Source organism: Coenobita brevimanus, chromosome 13, assembly GCF_032717465.1.
Source record: "Coenobita brevimanus isolate Jiangsu-jjx chromosome 13, ASM3271746v2, whole genome shotgun sequence".
NCBI lineage: Eukaryota > Metazoa > Arthropoda > Malacostraca > Decapoda > Coenobitidae > Coenobita > Coenobita brevimanus.
The window spans coordinates 28,364,155-28,384,502 of NC_136966.1; the positions used below are offsets into that span (position 1 = coordinate 28,364,155).

General features: G+C 40.7%; 2 protein-coding genes across 2 annotated transcripts; both read left to right on the forward strand.

The window, feature by feature from the left end:
- Nucleotides 1-9,961: 9,961 nt before the first annotated feature.
- Nucleotides 9,962-10,300, forward strand: LOC145415290 (protein FAM200B-like). The gene has a single exon (XM_080284569.1). The coding sequence runs from the start codon at nucleotides 9,962-9,964 to the stop codon at nucleotides 10,298-10,300; it is 339 nt and encodes a 112-aa protein (XP_080140695.1).
- Nucleotides 10,301-10,327: 27 nt separating this feature from the next.
- LOC145415303 (zinc finger BED domain-containing protein 5-like) lies at nucleotides 10,328-10,723 on the forward strand. Its single transcript, XM_080284578.1, has one exon. It carries the CDS (start codon nucleotides 10,328-10,330, stop codon nucleotides 10,721-10,723), a length of 396 nt encoding a protein of 131 aa, XP_080140704.1.
- The last annotated feature ends 9,625 nt before the right edge of the window (nucleotides 10,724-20,348 follow it).

The following is a 20,348-nucleotide window of genomic DNA, read 5'->3' on the forward strand; positions in this document are numbered from 1 at the left end:
TTTTTTTCATTCATTTTTTACTACATGATGGAATACAATGATGGACAGCAACAGAAATCCATCACCAGCACTGCGGACCACCATTAAAGTCTACTGACACTCCTACACTCTGAGCATAGTGTTTCCCGAAGTGCTAGGGTTGCCTTAGCTTTGAGCGACGGTACAGGTTAGCTAGATTTTTGCAGAATTTCTTTCCAGTAAACATATAGCCAATAGAAGTTGGTGATCGTAGTGATGTCTCATACGCTGGTCCTTCCATTTTATGACAAGCTAATGGGTCCCGGTTCCCTCTGAACTTCCGCCACCAGGATTAATCAGCAAGATTCCATGTGGAGAGAGAGAGAGAGAGAGAGAGAGAGAGAGAAAGAGAGAGAGAGAGAGAGGGAGAAGGGGTGACCACAACAGATTTTATATTACCGTACATGTACTGAGAAATAATAATAATGATGATTATAACTATAAAAAAGATAATAATAATAATAATAATAATAATGCGAATAACAATATTAATAACAACAAAAATAACAATAATAATAAAATTAACAACAACAATAATAATAATAATAATAATAATAATAATAATAATAATAATAACTACAATTCTGAAATTGCTAAAACAATAATAAAAGAACTCCACACTCCAGATGACAATGTCACATTCCATATAAAATGAAAATAAATTCCATGTACAAAAATCATCAAAAAGCGTCAAACCATATTGATTTGTCATAATTACTGTTATGTAACCTTAAAAAGTACACACTCATAGGAGAAAATACTTTTCTTATCACTGTAGACATAATGTTAAGGGACTTTTAGTATGACTCAATATTTTTTACAGATTTTGACCTGTGACCTTGAGATCAAGGTCAAGGTCATTCATACTATGCAAATCATGTTCGCTCATGACCCACTACATTTCCACCGAGTTTGGCAAAAATCAACCAAATACTTTCTGATTTAGCATTTTCAGGCATGAGGCAGCCATTTTCATTTCCTCATTTTCTCAACAGCAATTTGTTGAATCTCAATATCAATACCCAGGTGCACTAGTATATGTAGACGACTACATACTGAAACATTCGCTAAGCAATCGATACTGTAGTTTTTATGCGCATGTGAGCAAAAAATACGAAAACAAAAACAACATAAAGGGTGCTGGTGTTTGGGAAAAATAAAACTGTGCCAAAAGAAGCGTGGATGAAAGATGGATCATTACTGAAATTATCTAGTCTCTATCTCGAAACGGTTTTGGAATGCCAGTCTTCTACAGTAGATCTCCCCTCCTCCTCCTCCCGAAAAAAAAGAAAAAGTTATCTATAATATCAAAAAGAACTGCTCAGACCGTTAGTAGTAGTAGTAGTATGACTGTGGCATGCAAGATCAACCTAAAAGGAGTGAGGTGGATCTGGAGAGAGAGAGAGAGGAGCAGTCAGGGAGAAACACTGAAAGTTGAGAAGCTGAGGATCAAGAAATGGCAGATGATTGGAGGACCAAAGTAAAGGAGGAGTTAGAATCAGTGAACTGGAATGAATTGGGTCTGGACAGCCTGTGGAATGCATATAGGGATTGCTTTGTTAGGAATGCTAAAGCGGTGTATGGTGTGGCAAGAGTACCAACAAAAAAGAACGGCATGGTGGGCTGATGAGGTTAAGAAAGCGATGGAGGAAAGGAGGAAGAAGTGGCTAAAGTGGTTACGGGACAGGGGTTCAGTTGAAATGAGAACTGAATATACTGAGAGCAAGAAGCACGTAAAGAGACTAGTGAAGAGGAAAAAGGAGGGAAATGATGATCTAGGAAAAAAATGAATGCAAACTACTCTGAAAATAGGAAGTTATTCTGGAAAGAGGTGTGGAAATGCAGAAGTGAAAGCAGCAAGAAATGTGATGGTGTGAAAGATGTAGGTGGTAGATTATTAACTCATGGGGATGAGGTCGGTGTGAAAGATGTAGGTGGTAGATTATTAACTCATGGGGATGAAGTAAGGACCATATGGAGAGAATAGATTGAAAGCCTGGTGAATGGGAACAGAGAGAGCGGCTGTAAACATGATTGATTTGGGGGGTGTGCAGAGAAGAAATGCAGTGCCAGGAGACGTGACACTCGAACAGGTGAAGAGTGCTGTGCAGCAGCTGAAAAATGGGAATGCAGTTTTTTTTTTTTTTTTTTTTTTATGCGAGGAAGAAGGAACCAAAGGCCATGGCCCGCAGTAACAGTTCCCTCCAAGAGAAAAACAAAATACAATAGAGAGCCAAATTCAAGATCCGATCATTTTGAGATGCCTGGACACACTGCGTTTGAAAGACTGGAGATCATAGGCAGCAGGAAATACAGACAGAGGGAGACAGTTCCAGAGTTGACCTGTTGCATAAATGAAAGACTGGGAGTAACGGTTAACTCTTGCATTAGAGAGTTGGACAGAAAAGGGATGAGAGTTTGCTGCCAGACGGGTGCTACGCGCCCGTCGTAGAGGTGGAGGAATGCAAGCAGACAGTTCAGAGGAGCAGTGACCATTAAAGTAGCGATAGAAAAGAGATAAAGATGCAACAGTGCGGCGAAGAGACAGAGGTTGAAGGGAGTCAGTAAGAGGAGGAGAGTTAATGAGACGAAAAAGCCTTTGACTCCACCCTATTGAGAAGAGCTGTATGTGGGGAGCCTCCCCACACATGAGAGTTGCACTCCACACAGGGGCGGATAAAACCTCTGTATAGAGTCAACAATTGTGCAGGGGTAAAGAAAGAGCGGAGTCGGCTTAGCACACCCAATCTCTTAGAAGCAGATTTTACAAGAGATGTAATATGATCTTTCCAAGATAAGTCCCGAGTAAATGAAACCCCAAGCATGTTCAAGGATGATGCAGGATTAAGCTGAATATTATTAAACATTAATGGGTATACCTGTGGAAGATTTTGTCGGGTTGATAGGTGTAAGAACTGAGTCTTAGATGCATTAAAGACAACCATATTATTTTTACCCCAGTCAGCGATATGAGCCAAGTCAGACATTAGGTGTGCCATAGCCTCATCCCTTGTTTCTTGAAGTAACTGTTGAGATGGGCGTTGCGGGAACCGAATGGAAAGGTGAAGGTGGAGTCATCAGCGTATGAGTGGATAGGGTTAGATGTACAGCTTAGAAGATCATTGATGAATAAAAGGAAGAGAGTTGGTGATAGGACAGAGCCCTGAGGAACACCACTGTTGATAGATCTAGGAGAAGAACGATGGCCGTCTACAACAGCGGCTATAGAACGACCAGAAAGGAAGCTAGCGATGAAGGCACAGATAGAAGGATAGAAACCATAGGAGGGCAGTTTGGAAATTAAAGATTTATGCCAGACTCGATCGAAAGCCTTTGAGATGTCAAGTGCAATGGCAAAGCTTTCGCCAAAGTCCCGAAAGGAGGATGACCAGGAGTCTGAAAGGTAGGTGAGAAGATCGCCAGTGGAGCGTCCCTGACGGAACCCATACTGACGATCGGAAAGAAGGTTGTGATAGGAAAGATGCCTTAAAATTTTTCTATTAAGAATTGACTCGAAAACTTTTGAAATACAGGACGTTAAAGCAATTGGACGATAGTTGGAGGGTTGGGAGTGGTCACCCTTCTTTGGGACTGGCTGAATGAGAGCAAACTTCCAGCAAGAAGGAAAGGTACAAGTTGACAGACAAAGGCGAAAGAGTTTGCCTAGGCAGGGTGTGTATGCAGCGATGATTAAGGGTGGTGGAGAGAGTGGAATGAAGTGTTTGTTGAAAATACGTAAGAAGGCATGGATGAGTGAAACTGTGCCAGCATAGTGGATAAAGGCTGTCATTGTACCCCTGTACAAAAATGTGAGCGAAGTGAGTGCAAATATTATCGTGGCATAAGTTTATTGAGTGTTGTAGGGAAGGTATGTGGAAGAATTATTATAGAGAAAGTAAGAGAGATATCGGAAGTCCTGGTGAGTGATGAACAGGGTGGCTTTAGGAGTGGCAGAGGATGTGTGAATCAAATATTTACAGTGAGACAGGCAGCAGAGAAGGCTTGTGAGAAGGACCATATGGTGCTTATGGCATCCATGAATCTGGAAAAAGCATATGACAAAGTGGACACAAAAGGATTGTGGAAAGTTTTGTGCATGTACAGTGTAGATGGTAAGCTGCTAGGTGCCGTCAAGAGTTTTTATGATGGTGGTGAACCATGTGTAAAGGGTTAATGGGCATCTAAGTGAATGGGTCACGATCGGTGTGAGCGTGCGACAAGGTTGTGTGATGTCCCCACGGTTGTTCAATATATATATATGGATGGGGTGATGAAAGAAGCAAAAACACTAGTCATGGAGAGACGGATGGCGTTAGTAATGAATGGTGATGGATGGAATATCTCAAATTTGTTGGATGCTGATGATGCAGTACTGCTTGCAAATACCGGACAAGAACTTGGTAGGCTAGTGCAGAGTTTTGTTGATGTCTGTGAGCGTCGTGCCTTGAGAGTAAATGTAAAAAATTGTAAAGTAATGGTTATTGAGAGAGAAGGTGACTCCCAGTGCGTTGTTACAGTGAATGGGGAGAGACTGGAATTGGTGAGAGAGTTCAAATACCTAGGTACAGTGATAGAAAAAAAGAGGAAAATGTGCAAAAGAAGTTGGGTAGAGTGACACAAGGAAGAAAAATAGATGGTGCAATGAAGGCCTTGATGAGAAACAGGCTTGAGTGTTGCAGCTGCACGAAGCTTACATGAAGGAGTGTTAATGCCAACTTTAACATATGGATGTGAGACTATGGTATGGCATGAAAATGAAAAGCCAAGAGTAAGAGCAGTTGGAGATGGGACTGCTGAGGAATGTATATGGAGTACAGAGGGTGGATAGGATATGAAATAATGTGATTCGTGAAAGATGTGGAGTGAGGAAGTCGATGGACGCCAGAATAGAGATGGTATGGTCATGTGGAGAGAATGGATAACAATAGAGTGGTGAAAGAAGGTCTATCTGAGCCAATTTGAAGGAGGGAGGAGGCGAGGTAGGCCAGGGAGAAGATGGAGAAATATGGTGGATGAGTGTGTGAGGAACAGAGGTTTGGAAGTCGGTAAGGCTAGGGAACTGACAAGAGATCGAGCTGGCTGGATGAATGTTGAGAGGAGAAGTGCATGATCAGGGATTTGGCAATACTTTTTAACGCAGCAGCGTCCGGATTAACTATCGGATACGTTTACAGTATGTGAAGCTGCAGAACGTGGTGAATGTTTTTGGCGTATCCGATAGAGCCAGGATTCCGGAGGTTTGACTGGTGAGTGAATGGAAGCGTGGCCTATTGGATTGGGCAAATTTGGGCTGTCTGGACATAGCTACTCCCCACCCTGCCCTAGGGTGGGAAAGGATGTCCAGATGATGATGATGATGATGATGATTATTATTATTATTTTTATATTATTATTATTATTATTAATATTATTATTAATATTGTTATTATTATTATTATTATTATTATTATTATTATTAGTAGTAGTAGTAGTAACTCGACGTTCTGTAGAGTTCTTGTTGATATTGCAGATATTCTTTTTTCTTTTTTGAAGATTTAGAAGAGACCGTTCGAGATAGTGACTTGAAATTTTCAGGAGTACTGTATCTATATTGCAGGCTTCTTTTAGCACATTTTTTCTCTAGAAATCGCGCCTCCTATGTTATTTTTTTAATTTTCGCACTCCTGTGTAGCAAAACCTACTGAACTGATTGTTTTGCATTATTCAGTATGTAGTCGTCAACATATACTAGTGCACCTGGATATTGATGCTGAGTCCCAACAAGTTTTTTTTTAGATTGTCGAGGAAGATAAAACTGGCCGGAATGTATTTGGCCAATTTTGACAAGTTCAGTGGAAATGTAGTGGTTCGTGAGTGAACATACTGTACTTTGGATAGTATAAATGACCCTGACCTTGATCTCAAGGCCACAGGTCAAACTCCGTTAAAAAAAATTTTGAGTCATACCAAAAGTCCCTTAACATTAAGGTCTACAATGATAACAAAAGTATTTGCAGAATCCTAATAATGCCTTCTTGGGTTTCATAGAAGCATTTATGACAAGTCAATATTTTGGGGCACTTTTTGACACTTTTTGGACCAATGTATGATGCATTATTAATAATGCACCATTTACCACAACCATTCTTAATACTGTGTATATTTCATTATCAGATATACAAGTATGAAATTTTGGGGAGTCATTCTAATTTATAATACGGCATTATATACATGGCGAGTGATGAGAAGGGTGGGTGGTGAACTGAATGATAGGAAGGCAATGATTGATTATGTGTGTGTGGATGAAAGGATGCGAAAATGTGTAATGGATGCAAGAGCTTATAGAGGTTGGGGGAGTGGATTTTCTGACCACTACTTGGTGGTGGCCAGAATCAAGACCCAAAAGAGATGGAGAAATAGAAGGGAAGGACGGGAAGAAGGAGTATTTGTAAGGAGAGTGGAAAGGTTAGAAGAGATTGAGAAAAAGGCAGAATATTAGAGAGAAGTGGAGGAACGATTGGGCAAATATGAATTGGAGCAGATGGGGGACGTGGAAGGTGTGTGCAGGATATTCACAGAAGAAATATGTGCAGCATGTGATGTGGTGTGTGGGATGAAGAGAAGACAGAGGGGGGTGCAAGGAAGAGCGTGGTGGAATGAAGAGGTGAGAAAGGCTGTGGCACAAAAGAAGAAAGCATACAATGAATGGATGAGAAATAGGGGGGTGGAAGAAGTTGAGAGGTGGAAGAGAAAGTTATATGTAGAAAGAAAGAGAGAGGTGAAAAGATTAGTAGAGAGAGTAAGAAAAGAGTGAATGAGGAACTTGGAAGGAATGTGAGTGTAAAGTGGAGGGACTGTAAGAAAATGTTCTGGCAAGAGGTGAAAAGAGTAAGACAGGGTGGAAGTGAAGTTAGCAGGGAAGTGAAAGATAAAAATGGTAGATTACTAGTGGAGAAGGGAGAAAAGTGAGCAGATGGAGAGAACACTTTAAGGAATTGTTGAACATCGAGGATGGAAGTAATGAGAGTGTAAGTGGCTGGGGAATGGCTAGGAGAAGGAGGGAGGTGATAAGACAGGAAGAAATCAGTAGGATAGAAGTTGTGGAAGCAATGAAGAAAGTTAAAATGGGGAAAGCCCCAGGAATTGATGGAGTGTGTGGTGAAATGCTGAAGCATGGGGGAGAGATAGTAGTAGAATGGACGTGGAAAATGTGCAGATTGGCTTGGGAGGAATGTAAAGTCCCGGAGGATTGGAAGTCAGGTATAATTATTCCCTTGTACAAAGGAAACGGGGAAAAAGAAGTGTGTGGTAATCATAAGGACATCTGTCTTCGTATAATAGGAAAAGTGTATGGTAGGATACTTATTGACAGAGTTAGAGAAAGAACAGAGGAATTAGTTGGAGAAGAACAGGGAGGCTTTAGGAAGGGAAGAGGTTGTGTAGATCAGACATTCATTCTTAGATCTTTAGTGGAAAAGTTTCTAGAGAAGGGAAAGAAGTTGTATGCGGCTTTCATGGATTTGGAGAAAGCATATGACAGGGTGGATAGACAAGGATTGTGGAAAGTATTAAGAATATATGGAGTAGATGGGAAGTTGTTGAATGCTGTGAAGAGTATGTATGATGGCGCTAAGGCTGCAGTGCATGTGGATGGTGAACCGAGTGAATTTTTCTCTTTGAAGGTTGGGTTGAAACAGGGATGTGTTATGTCTCCATGGTTGTTCAATCTCTACATGGATGGGGTAATAAAAAAGGTACAAGGTAGGGTAGTGGATGTTGGAGTGGCCCTGGTGAGAGAGGGTAGTGTTCGGAAACGCCCTGTACTGTTGTTTGCAGATGATACTGTGTTGTTGAATGAGGACGAAGGAGAACTACAAGGCTTGGTGGATGAGTTTGGGAGAGTGTGTAAGAAACGGAATCTAAAGGTGAATGTAAGGAAGAGTAAAGTGATGGTGTGTGAGAAAGGTGAGTCAGTGAATGTACAGCGAGATTGGATGGTGAGGAATTGCAAATGTGAGTATGTTTAAGTACTTGGGTAGTGTGATGAGTAAGGATGGCAGTTTGGAAGGTGGAGTGCTTGAATGGGTACAACATGGAAGAAAGGTTGCTGGTTCCTTGAAAGCAGTGATAAGAAACAGGGAAGTGAGCATGGAAGTGAAAAAGTTGCTGGATGACAGTGTTGTGATACCAACTCTAACGTATGGAAGTGAAGCTTGGACGTTGCTGGAAGGACACAAGTCAAGAGTGAGAGCAGTGGAAATGAGTTATTTGAGAGGAGCCTGTGGAGTCACATGGAGAGACAGGCAGACAAATGATGATATAAAGGAGCGTTGTGGTGTGGATGTGGATGTGATAGGAAGCGTTAGGAGAAATACACTGAGGTGGTTTGGCCATGTGGAGAGGATGGAGGGTGAAAGATTGACGAAGAGAGTGTATGTGAGTAAGGTGGAGGGGGGAAGAGGAAGGGGGAGGCCGAGGATGTGATGGAGGGATGGGGTGGAGAGGTATATGAGAGAAGGGGGTGTGAGTTGGGAGCAGGGCAGTGAAATGGCGGGGAACAGGGCGACGTGGAGGCGCTTTGTTTGTGGCCATTCCAAACTGGATTGAGGCGTCTGGCAATAGATAGATAGATAGATAGCATTATAATCTGGAATGTGGTGTTCTTAGAATATTGCTTCAGGAATTTAAGAATGCTCCTTCTTCTTCTTCTTCTTACTATAAGTAGTAGTAGTAGTAGTAGTAGTAGTAGTAGTAGTAGTAGTAGTAGTAGTAGTAGTAGTTGCTGTTGTTGTTGTAGTAGTAGCAGTATCGAAAAAAATTAAAAAGAAATATACTAATATTAATACTAATACTGATTATATTATTATTATTATTATTATTATTATTATTATTATTATCATTAAGTATTCCTTGAAGTCCTGCTATTTTCACTCATGGAGCCCAATCCAACCCTTGAACTGAGGGCTCCCATGAGGGTGTGATGGTTCACTTGATGGATAACGTCTTTCTCAATATATGAGCAGTTCCTAGGAGGACGATCTTCTGCAACTCTTGTATCTTGATGTTTCCAGGGATTTTGCTGGTATATTTTTCCATCCCCTTCTTTATCAGGCCGAGAGCTCCTATTACCACTGGTACTGGCGTGGTTGTCATTCGCCACATCCTTTCAATTTCTATCTCCAGGTCTTTGTATTTGGAGAGCTTTTCAATTGTTTTTAGGGAAGTGTTGCTTTCGTTGGGGATGGACATCGATGAGCACACACGTTCTATCCTTTATGTCTTTCACAACTATGTCGGGCCTGTTGGCTTTTATTTCTTTATCCGTCTGGATTGGCATGTCCCATAGTATAGTGGCTTCTTCGTTTTCTGTAACACTTGATGGTTCATGTTCATAGTATTTGTCTTTGGTTTTGATGTTATAGTGCTTACAGATTGCCCAATGGATGTATGCTGCTGCTTTGTTGTGCCTTTGTATGTATTCTGTTTTGCCCAATTCTGAGCAGCCAGGGATTAGATGATCTATTGTCTCTTGGTGTTTGTTGCATATCCTGCACATTGGATTGGTGCCATCTTTCAAGGTATTGATCCAGTAATAATTAGTTTTGATGCATTGGTCTTGAGCTGCGATGATAAACCCTTCCGTTTCCGATTTTAGGCCTGCAGTTTTTAGCCATCGGTTTGTTTGGGCTTGGTCCACATCTCTCTCACTGACTCATACATTGGTCCAAAATGTGTCACTGACTCGTCCACATCTCTGTCGCCTCTACACCGGTACTGCCCGTGTAGAGGTTTTTCTTCACATTTACTCTTTAATTGTTCTAGTGCAGAGGTTCTTAATCTGGGGGTCGTGCCCTCCTAGGGGGGCGTGCATATATTCCAAGGGGGGCCCAAGCCTGGAGGTAAAAGTAGGAATTTCTCTAATTATATTTGTAATTCTCTTAACAACTGCGTGGCAAGTATCGAGATGATTATGAAAGAAATACAAAATATGCTTGGACGGCTTTATGAACTACGAGAAGAAGTACCACTATTTCTAGATTCACAGCAAAAGGCAGATCTCCATGACAAGTTCCAGCCTGAAGGGTTTCTGGTATCTCTAGCTTACCTGGTGGACATCGAAGCGTTGAATGCAATCAGCCTTAAACTACAAGGGAAAAACATCAACATCATGCACCATGACACCAATCGAGCCTTCATGGCCAAACTCGACCTCTGGAAATATCGAATTCAGGATGGAAATACAGCCAGTTCTAGTAACTTGGATTCTGCTCTCATTCACAGTTACCTTTATTCTGAGTTTTAAAAGAATGATAACCACTCTTCTGACGACATGAAAGCAGAATTAATCAGATACATCCCAGATATAGATGAAAAGTGTGAAGCCTGGAAATTCATCAGGAATTCATTTCAGTGTGAGGTAGCTGATGTTTCAGATGAAGTGCAAGAGGAGTTTCTTCAGTTAAAGGTCAACGCCTCAGCTGAGGATGACTTCAGAGAACTGTATCTTGAGAAGTTCTGGGTCTCGTACCTTCCTGTTTACCCTCTGATCTCACATCAAGCTCTTTGGATTCTGACAATGTTTGGATCCACGTATCTTTGTGAACCTGCCTTTTCCATGCTCGTTGCTGCCAAGACCAAGTACAGAAACCGGCTGAACGTTGAAGAGGACTTACGTTGTGCACCCTCTGGCATTCGACCAAGCATTCAAGATCTGGTAGCTAAGTAGCAGTGTCAAGTATCTCAACCCTAGTTCAGTACCGTCATCCGGGATTCCGAATTTAGGCCTTCTTTTGCGTTGTGGAGGAGACGCTCCAAGGCCTACGGCGCTCAGCTACCATGACATTTCAGTTTCTACTCTATCCTGTGTGTGTGAGGTGTGTTCGTGTTGCTCCCGTTTTTTTCTCATCTGCTGTAGCCAATTGTCCGGTATTCCGTACAACGCTATTAAAATAGGACCTTGTGAGTGTGCCTACAAAACATATACTGTAAAATGTCGAATTTTGTCTAGAGAGGCTGGAGCATATCGGGGGACGTCTGGACTTCATGTGTGGCACAAGTGATCCCCATCAGGCAACACTGTGGCTGGCAGTGGTGAAAAGATTACAAAGATGTGACACTGTTTGTCATTTTTACACATTTTTTTCTTTTTTGTTTATGTTGTTTTAGTTAAATACATTTAGTTCATAGTTCCTAGAGTTAAGATTAGCATCTAATTTAAGTGAAATTTTTTTGAAATAAACTGTACCATTCCTATATGTATATTTCTACCCCCAAAGTTTGTCCGGGATTCCGGACATCGCTAGTAGGCACGTGATGCTGACAATGTTAATATTCCAGGGTTAAATAAGTAAGAAAGTAACCTCATTAAATATGCTGGGTATATTCTTTGCACAAAATTCATGCTCAATAAACAGACTAAAATCGCCCTCTCTTTTTTTCAGTTTTTCCTTATAATCTGGGAGGGAATTTTATCAATTTGGCTGAAGATGCGAGGGGGGCGTGGAGGGAAGGACCAACTACTAGAGGGGGCGTGGTAGTAAAAAGGTTAAGAACCACTGTTCTAGTGCTTGGTGCTCAGCTTTCAGTTTTATTCTTCGAGCATACAGTAGCTTGTGGCTTGCTCACTTTACATGATATGGATCTCTGGTGTATTGAGCTCTCTTCTGAATTTGACAGCTTCACGGTGTACTGATGTTGTTTTCTTTGCTCGTTCATGGCCTTTCGCAATTATAAGAAGACTGTCCTCTTTGGTCTTGAGGTACGTGTCATGACCAATCGTGGTTGTTTTGTACGTTGTCTCAATTTCGATAAGACCCCTTCCCCCAGATGTTCTTGGGCGATAAAGCCTATCCACGTCCGTTTTTGGGTGGTGCATTTTTTTCATTATCAGCAGTTTTCTTGTTTTTCGGTCAAGTTTCTTTAGTTCTTCCATTTTCCAGTCGATGATGTTGAAGCTGTAGGTGACGACTGGGACTGCGAAGATGTTCATTGCTTTTATTCTGTTGGTGGCATTGAGTTTTGACTTAAGCACCAGTCGTATGCGTCTGTAGCACTCTTTCTGTATTTTCTCTTTTATCTTAGCGTGCTGAATTCCATCTCCTTCATTTAAACCAAGGTATTGTATGTGCCCTTTTGTTCTAGATCTAGGATTATGGAATCTATATCAAACTCGATGTTTTCAGCATTTCTTAATTTGTCTCTTGTGAAGGTAGCTTTGGCACATTTGTCAAGGCCGAACTCCATTCCGATGTCATCACTAAAGCCTTTAATGATGGTGAGTAGGCCTTTATGTTCTTCGTCGTTTTTGGCATAGGTTTTTATGTCATCCAGGTAGACCAAGTGGTTGATAATCGTGTTGCCTGTCCTGTAACCATAGCCGCTGTTGTTCAGAAGAGAGGAGAGTCAAGCAAGAGCAATGCAGAAGAGAAGAGGTGAGAGAAAGACCCCCTGAAAGATTCCGCTATTGATACTGATCTGTCTGGATGTTAGAGTTCCCTCGTTGTGGTTGAGTTTGAGGGTTGTCTTCCATTTCGTCATATTGGTTCTCATGAAGGCTGTCATAATCGGTGAGTTGTTATAGATTTCAAGGCATTTCATCATCCAGCTGTGCGGAACAGAGTCGAATGTCTTCTTGTAGTCAACCCAGGCTTTGTGAGGTTCTTTTTTCTGGTTTTGGTCTCCTCCAATATGGCTTTGTTTATGAGCAGCTGGTCTTTGCATCCATAGCTCCCTTTTCTACAGCCTTTTTGTTCCAGTGGGAGTAGGCTGTTATCCATCAGGTGCTTGCAGGTTCTGACTGTTAATATGGATGTTAAATATACATTATAGGGAGACATGTAATTGGTCGGTAGATTTGGGGGTTGTTGGTTTCCTCATTTTCGGGGTGAAGGTATATAGTACCAGTTGTTAGTCAGCTAGGGCATTCCTCAGGGTTTTCTATGCACTTGTTAATGTTATTATTATTATTATTATTATTATCATTATTATTATTTATTACTATTATTATTATTATTATTGTAGCAGCCGTGGCTCAGTGGGTTAGAGCGCTTCGCTCTGACCGAAAGGTCGGAGGATCGAATCCACCCAAGGGTCATTGGTAGACATCAGGAAGGGCATCCGGTCATAAAATGCTACACGCTCCGTTCCAAAAGTCCTCTACTCAGGGGCAACGCCTTAGCCTTTCGGGGATACCTGGCGTAAAACCAAATTATTTTTTTATATTATTATTATTATTAGTAGTAGTAGTAGTAGTAGTATCATTATGATGATGATGATGATGATGATGATGATCAAGAGGAGGAGGAGGAGGAGGAGGAGGAAGAGAAGAAGGAAGAGGAGATGGAGGAGGAGGAGAGGGAGGAAGAGGGGAAGATGTACGAGGCAGGCAAAGGGGGTGGAACCGAACGAAACAAAAATTTATAGGCAAAAGACTCCCTCCTTTCGCTTCAGTCATTTTTTTTTCGTCCAACTCAGTTCCTTTTTAAATCCATCCGTTTATAGTCGTCTTTTCTTCTTTCTCCTCGTTCCCTTTAGAGCGGGAATATGAGCGTTTTAATCACTTCCCCGAGCTTTGAAGCTTCATTAAGTGGCCACCTACAGATACCTTTTGGTGTTCCCGTCCCTCTCTCTCTCTCTCTCTCTCTCTCCCCTTTTCCACATCATTATTTCTCACTGAATGCAGTTTTCTTTTCCCCTTGTGCAGTTTTTTATCGACCGCCTTTAGAAGGCGGAACGATAATGTTTTTGCCTGCCTCAGCATGTCTGTCGGTGTGTGTGTGTGTGTGTGTGTGTGTGTGTGTGTGTGTGTGTGTGTGTGTGTGTGTGTGTGTGTGTGTGTGTGTGTGTGTGTGTGTATATGTGTGTGTGTGTGTGTGTGTGTGTGTGTGTGTGTGTGTGTGTTCCCATTATATCTCATGAACGGCTTTAGCTATCATCATGAAACCTTCAGGGTATCAAGATATGACCAAAATCTTGCACGAGTTAGAAAATGAGCACTCGGGTCAAGGTCAAGGTCATTAAAATGGCTGCCATATGTCAACTAGTGTTTATCGCCCACCATTAGCACCATTATATCTCATGAACGGCTTGATGTATCAACATGAAACCTTCAGGGTATCAAGATATGGTGTAATTCTTGGACTCCACCAACAGCATATTCTGGCGGGCGATTAACATTCGGGTCCCGAATGCTTTTCTTTCATTTAGTCCATGCATTTAACGGCGACATGTCTTGAAAAATGAGTGGCCTTGATAAAATATCATCTCGGTGCATCTTTCTTCAACTACACCAACGACATTTTTTGGAACACCCGCACAAATATCATTTCACTAATTTTCATGAATGAGACAGGCTAAACATGCATTCAATGTGAATGGTTGGAATTAGTGCCGAAGTGGCACAATGTGAAGGTGGGTTGTACGCAGGGGGACTGCTAAGCCACTGGATATAGACTATTACATCTATTTTCAGAGTAAGTAACAAATAATAATAACTAGTTACCTATTCTATTGTGTACACACAATAAGGAACCGTCTCCGTATGGTAAATAAGGTATGTTTAGTTTAAACAAGATTTGGAGACCCAAAGGTAACTTCTTGTGTAACATCAACCAGGGATCTGATGACAAAGGTGTCAAAGAAAGCATGTGCAAATTGTATATTTGTATCAATACCTAGCTAACTGAATGCTTAACTGTAGCAATATTCCTTTCAGATCATAAGAGGGACCACAGTTATATATCTGTAAAGTTGCAACTTTAACACTTTCTTTTTCTAAAACGTGTTACAAAGAAAAAAATTGAGCAGATTTGAATTCGGTACTTTCCACTAGGCTAATGGCAAAATATTAAACCAAAATTATTAAGAAAACATTTTTTGTCATAGGATTTTTAACAAAATAACTGTATCTCAGTTGGTTTCTGAGATATTTCAATTTCAAATGTGCAGTTTTTTTTTTAAATATATAAATGAGTATAACGCCTTCAAAAATAGGACAAGGTCGTTTATATTTGGCAGAAGAACTTGAGTTATCCTAGGGTACCTTCTTGTATAATATCATCAGGATCGAAAAAAAGAAGTGCAAATAGAAGTAATAATAATACTGACGAAAACAATAAGCTTCGCCGTTTATATGGCCAAGCTTAATAATAATAATAATAATAATAATAATAATAATAATAATAATGCAGATGTTCTGTTTCCCTGTGCATTCAGAGAAAACATGGAAATTTTATACCCACTCCTGCGATATGTATGCTGATTTTGTTGAAATCCACGTGCTCACTTTCCCTATTTCTAATCGTTTTTCTTTTCGGTAGTGAGGCTGACCCCTTCAAGAATCACTGTCGGAGGTCACGCTCGCCAAATATCGCATTACGTGTGACAGTCCGTTGTACAACATGTCCCAAAATAAAGCCATTACTGCCACCGTTTCACTGTTTCTGGGGATTTATAATTTGTTTAAGAGGGCTGACCAACCTAAAAAGCATGGTTGGAAAACTGTATACAATGGAAGACCTTCCCAGTAACAAAAGAATTTTCCTGGGAAATGTTATTCTGATCTTACCACTGTTTCTTATTTTTATTAGGGGGCTGACCTCCCCATGTCTTCTGGGGAGGGAGTCATGCTCCCTAAATATCGATGTGCAGTTTCTTCTTGTGCATTCAGCGAAAACATGAAAACTGCTTACCTAAGCCTGTGATATACATGCCGATTTCTCTGAAACCCATGTGCTCACTTTCCCATATTTCTGATTTAATTTTTTAGATGAAGCGGAATTCACCTAGAATAATAATGGGGTTTCGCGCTCTACAAATATTGCATTACGAATGATACTCCATTGTACAACTTGTGCAAGGATATCAAAGTCATATATGCCTTCCTTTCACTGTTTCTGACAAGCTTTAGGTAGGTGAGGGGGGCTGACCCCCCCCCTAATAGTCAGGGTTGGAAAATTTATATACTGGAAGACCTTCGAATTAAACAGACGAACTCACCAGGGAAGTTTCATTCAAATATTTCCCGTAATTCTAATCGTTTTTAATAATGGGAGGTGGCTGACCCCCAAGAATCATGGGGGGTGGGGATATGGTCCCCATATATCAAACCCATATATATTTTATTTTTTTAATAACAGGACGGAGGAAAGAAAAAATAATAATCTGCCCTCGTTCCCCAATTTTGTATTCTACAGTATACTAATTTTTTTGGAGGGCCATCCCCCTCAATTAATGGTGAAAAGTTTTATATCAAGTATCAAGTAACCAGACGAACTGACCACAGAAGTTTTGTTGAAATCCATCGGCTCATTTTTCCCAATTTCTGATCATTTTCATTTTTGGGAGGGAACATTACTGGAGAGGCCACATACCCTAAATGTATTACGGATGACAGTCTAATGTACAACATGTACTAAGTTGGCAAAGCCATATCTTCCCTCCTTTAACTATTTCTGAGATTTTTTTTTTTTTTTTTTGGTGGGGGTCTAGGGAGCTGACCATCCCTAAAAAATCATAGTTTGAAAATTGTATAAATAATGGAACACCTCCCCAGTCAGCCAGACAACTCACCTGGGAAGTATCATTCTAATCAATCAATGGATTAGTTAAAGCAAACACACACACACACACACACACACACACACACACACACACACACACACACACACACACACACACACACACACACACACACACACACACACACACACACACACACACACACACATACACACACGCAGCCTGTGCGAAGTGCACCGGTGCTGGGCATGTTGCCGAAAATGATACCACCCTGCGTCGCCCGTTTGATGATAATAATAAATAAAAATAAATAAATAATAATAATAATAATAATAATAATAATAATAATTATAATAATTATAATAATGATAATAATAATCTATATCTCTGTCTATCTATTTATTGCCAGACGCCATAATCCTGTAAGGGGTGACCATTTGACTCTGAGTTATTTGTTTTACAGGGAAGGGCACTAACTCTCCACCAACCCACTTGTTGACAATTAGGGAGCACGTATAGTTTGATTATATGGTTACCACCCAGCGTTGTAAATGGTTTCTTGGCTTCCAGGAAACCATTTGGCTTGTCACTCAATGTAAAGCCACCTGTAACGGAAAGAAATGTAATAAGAAGTGACAAGAAAGATGGGAGAAATAGGAAGAGAGGAGGGTAGCCACAGGAAAAGAATAGTAAAGGCTAAGGAAGAAGTGGGCAGCACTACATCAAGTGAGTGGATGATGGTCGCCATCACCTACCACTATAATAATCATCATCATCATCATCATCATCATCATCATCATCATCATCATAATAATAATAATAATAATAATAATAATAATAATAATCTATCTACTGTATCTATCTATTGCCAGACGCCTCAATCCCGTTTGGGGTGGCCACAAACAAATCGCCTCCAAGTCGCCCTGTCCCCCGCCATTTCACTGACCTGCTCCCAACTCACACACCCCTCTCTCATATACCTCTCCACCCCATCCCTCCATTATTATTATTATTATTGTTATAATTTATAATTCATTCATTCATTCATCATCCAATCCAATGTTGCCCCATAAGGAGCGTAGGAGCCTGGGGCTAGGCAAGTTGGATCTGACATTTAAGATGAGAGTGACCAGCCTCACTCATCCCTGAATGGCATTACGTGAGCAATAAACCACAACCACTTCTTGGATACAAACCTTCACCGGCTTAATCCGATTGGAGCTCCGCAATTACCCAGTAAACCACCAGGCGCCAAAATTTGATTATATGGTCACCACCCAGCGTAGTAAATGGTTTCCTGGTGTACAGGAAACCATTTGGCTTGCCACTCAGTGCAGAGTCATCCATAGGCAGAAGGAAGAGGAAAGAAAGAAGGAAAGAAAGACAGAAGAGGGAGTGTAAAGTCACCCTTAAACAGAAGGACGAGGAAAGAATGAAGGAAAGAAAGATAGAAGAGGATGGAAGGAAAGAAGGATGGAGGAGAGGAAAGGGCAGACACATAATAATACAAAACATCTCTTCTTCCGAAACACATCTTCACATGCTCTCATTACACAGCACATCACCTTCCCTTCTCTCCTTACTGATTAACAAAACCTTCTCCCACAACACTTATTTCAGAGCAATACTTTACCACCTTATCTACCTTATGAATGTTTCCGCACTGTATCCCGTTTCAGACCACCGAACTAAGCTTTCTCTTATCAAGCTCTCTCATTACTTTAACGTATCCTGGCCAAACATCACACAATCACACGTTAAGGCCTAGCGTAACCTGTCTGTACTTAACTGGCCGAACCCAGACATAGTACCGTACACTAGCCTAACCTCTCAATACCAAACCTAGTCCTGATAGACTTACTTAAACTAACCAAGGATAGTCCTTCGTGTAAATTAAATGTGCTTAAATCTACATCAGTTTGGACATTAGTCTATCTGATATCTTTCTCACTCCAGTATATGCAATTTTGCTTATATTTTTGGTCATCTCTTGGCTTCAACAACTTTTTCTTTTTCCCTTGACCGTGTTTTAGTGGGTTAAAGAAATTCCTTATCACCTCATATGAGTGTCTGTGTAAACACGCCATGTTGATTTTTCCTTTGTGTGTTAACTACATGCATTCTTGGTTATTAATATAAGGAGTACGTAACTGTAATATACTCAATACATATCTGAGAATCTACAAACATACCGACATTTTGTTTTCATAAACAGTATCGATTTTGGAGGGGACTCAAGTTGATGATGATGACTTCTTTTCACCTCTTCTTCCTTCCTCCCTTCCCTGTTAAACCCTCCAGTCTTTTACTTCATTTTGCTCTCCCCCCCCCCCACCTCCCAGTTCTCTCCTCATAACACTCCTTTTCCTCTCCTTATTCCTTTCTCATTCCTGTGTGGCCAATTTATCCCAGCCCCTCCCTCCCTCCCTCCCTCACTCTTCTCAAAAATTCAACTACGCGTGAAATTAGATGCTCAGTTACCTAGTGCATAAAATAATTCACCTGTAAATTGAGACCTACGTCATTTTACAACGGCGTCATAGAAAGAGAAAAATGGCGCTGTTCCCCCGTATTTTATTCATACTATCTTTTCTCTCGGGGCTTTTGAAGTTCTCTCACTTTCCTCCTCTTCTCCTCTGCCAGTTTTTTACATTCATCTCCTCTTCCTCCTCTGGAAGAAGTAACCGTTCTGTCAAACCTCCTCTTCCCTCTACGACTAAATAAACTCATTCATAGGAATTTAAATGAGAAGATATCGGAGAATTCTGTGACGAAAAGGATTACGATACCATCAGCAATTTATTCAGACAGTTGCATACGCTGAAAAGAAATCTGAGGCGTGTATGGTAGGAATGGTGGGCATCAGATACATGGCATGAACTTTACTGGAAGAAAGATTGCAGTAAAGAATTATGAAGAGACGAAGATACAGGGCCAGGACTAATAATAGCATTTTTTCATAAGTACCGGCATATCAAGTAATTGATGTAAAGGTCGTCCATCATATTATAGCATCATGTCTCAGTAACCGTATCGAGTTACTTTGACTGTAGGGAGGCTTCGAGACCATCAACACTTTAAGCTGGCTTCATCAATCTCACTTGTTTGTAGACGATGAACTTCACTTACGTATAAGTGGTTCTATGTAGTCTGGTTGTATCTAAATTGATGATGTTAGTTTTTGTAACTTACAGTCTACATTACTGTTTGAGAATGAACAGATAAGTTGGTTTACATCTGAGTCAAGGGAACACAGCTACCATAAACTAAGGTGAAGAGGTTAGATATACAGCTCAAAGGACAAATGGAAAGTAAGTGAAACAGACTTTGAGTGCGGATAAAACCAAGAGGAATACCATTATTAGGAAGAACAATGGGCGTATATAACAAAAAGTTTAAGATCGGTTAGAAAGAGAAGTCCACATAAAGGCAAAAAAATGGGGATGAAAACCATACACGTATAGAATATAGGAGGGAAGGCCGAAATTTCAGATTCTTTTCACATTTAAGGCCTTTGATATGCTCACTGCAACAGCAAAAGTTTCAGTGTAATCCCGAAATGTAGGATGATCAAGAAAGTGAACAATATGTAAGACGATCTCTGGTCGAAAAGCTCCAGATGGATCCCATGCTCTTGCTCAGAAATTTATTGGGAAGAAAGGTTTTTCAAGATATTCCTCTTCACAGTATTTTCAAAGACTATTTATACAAGTGATTGATGCACTTGAGGATTTGCAGGATTCATCCTGCTTAGGAGCAGGATGACTGAGAGCATAATTCAATAAAAAAGAACTGTGCCACCTGACAGAAAAAGACCTGAGAGTTTGCCTAGG

Bases quoted from the DNA above. Each gene is read 5' to 3' on its own strand.
- LOC145415290 (XM_080284569.1), top strand. From the start codon at position 9,962: ATGATTATGAAAGAAATACAAAATATGCTTGGACGGCTTTATGAACTA.
- LOC145415303 (XM_080284578.1), top strand. From the start codon at position 10,328: ATGAAAGCAGAATTAATCAGATACATCCCAGATATAGATGAAAAGTGT.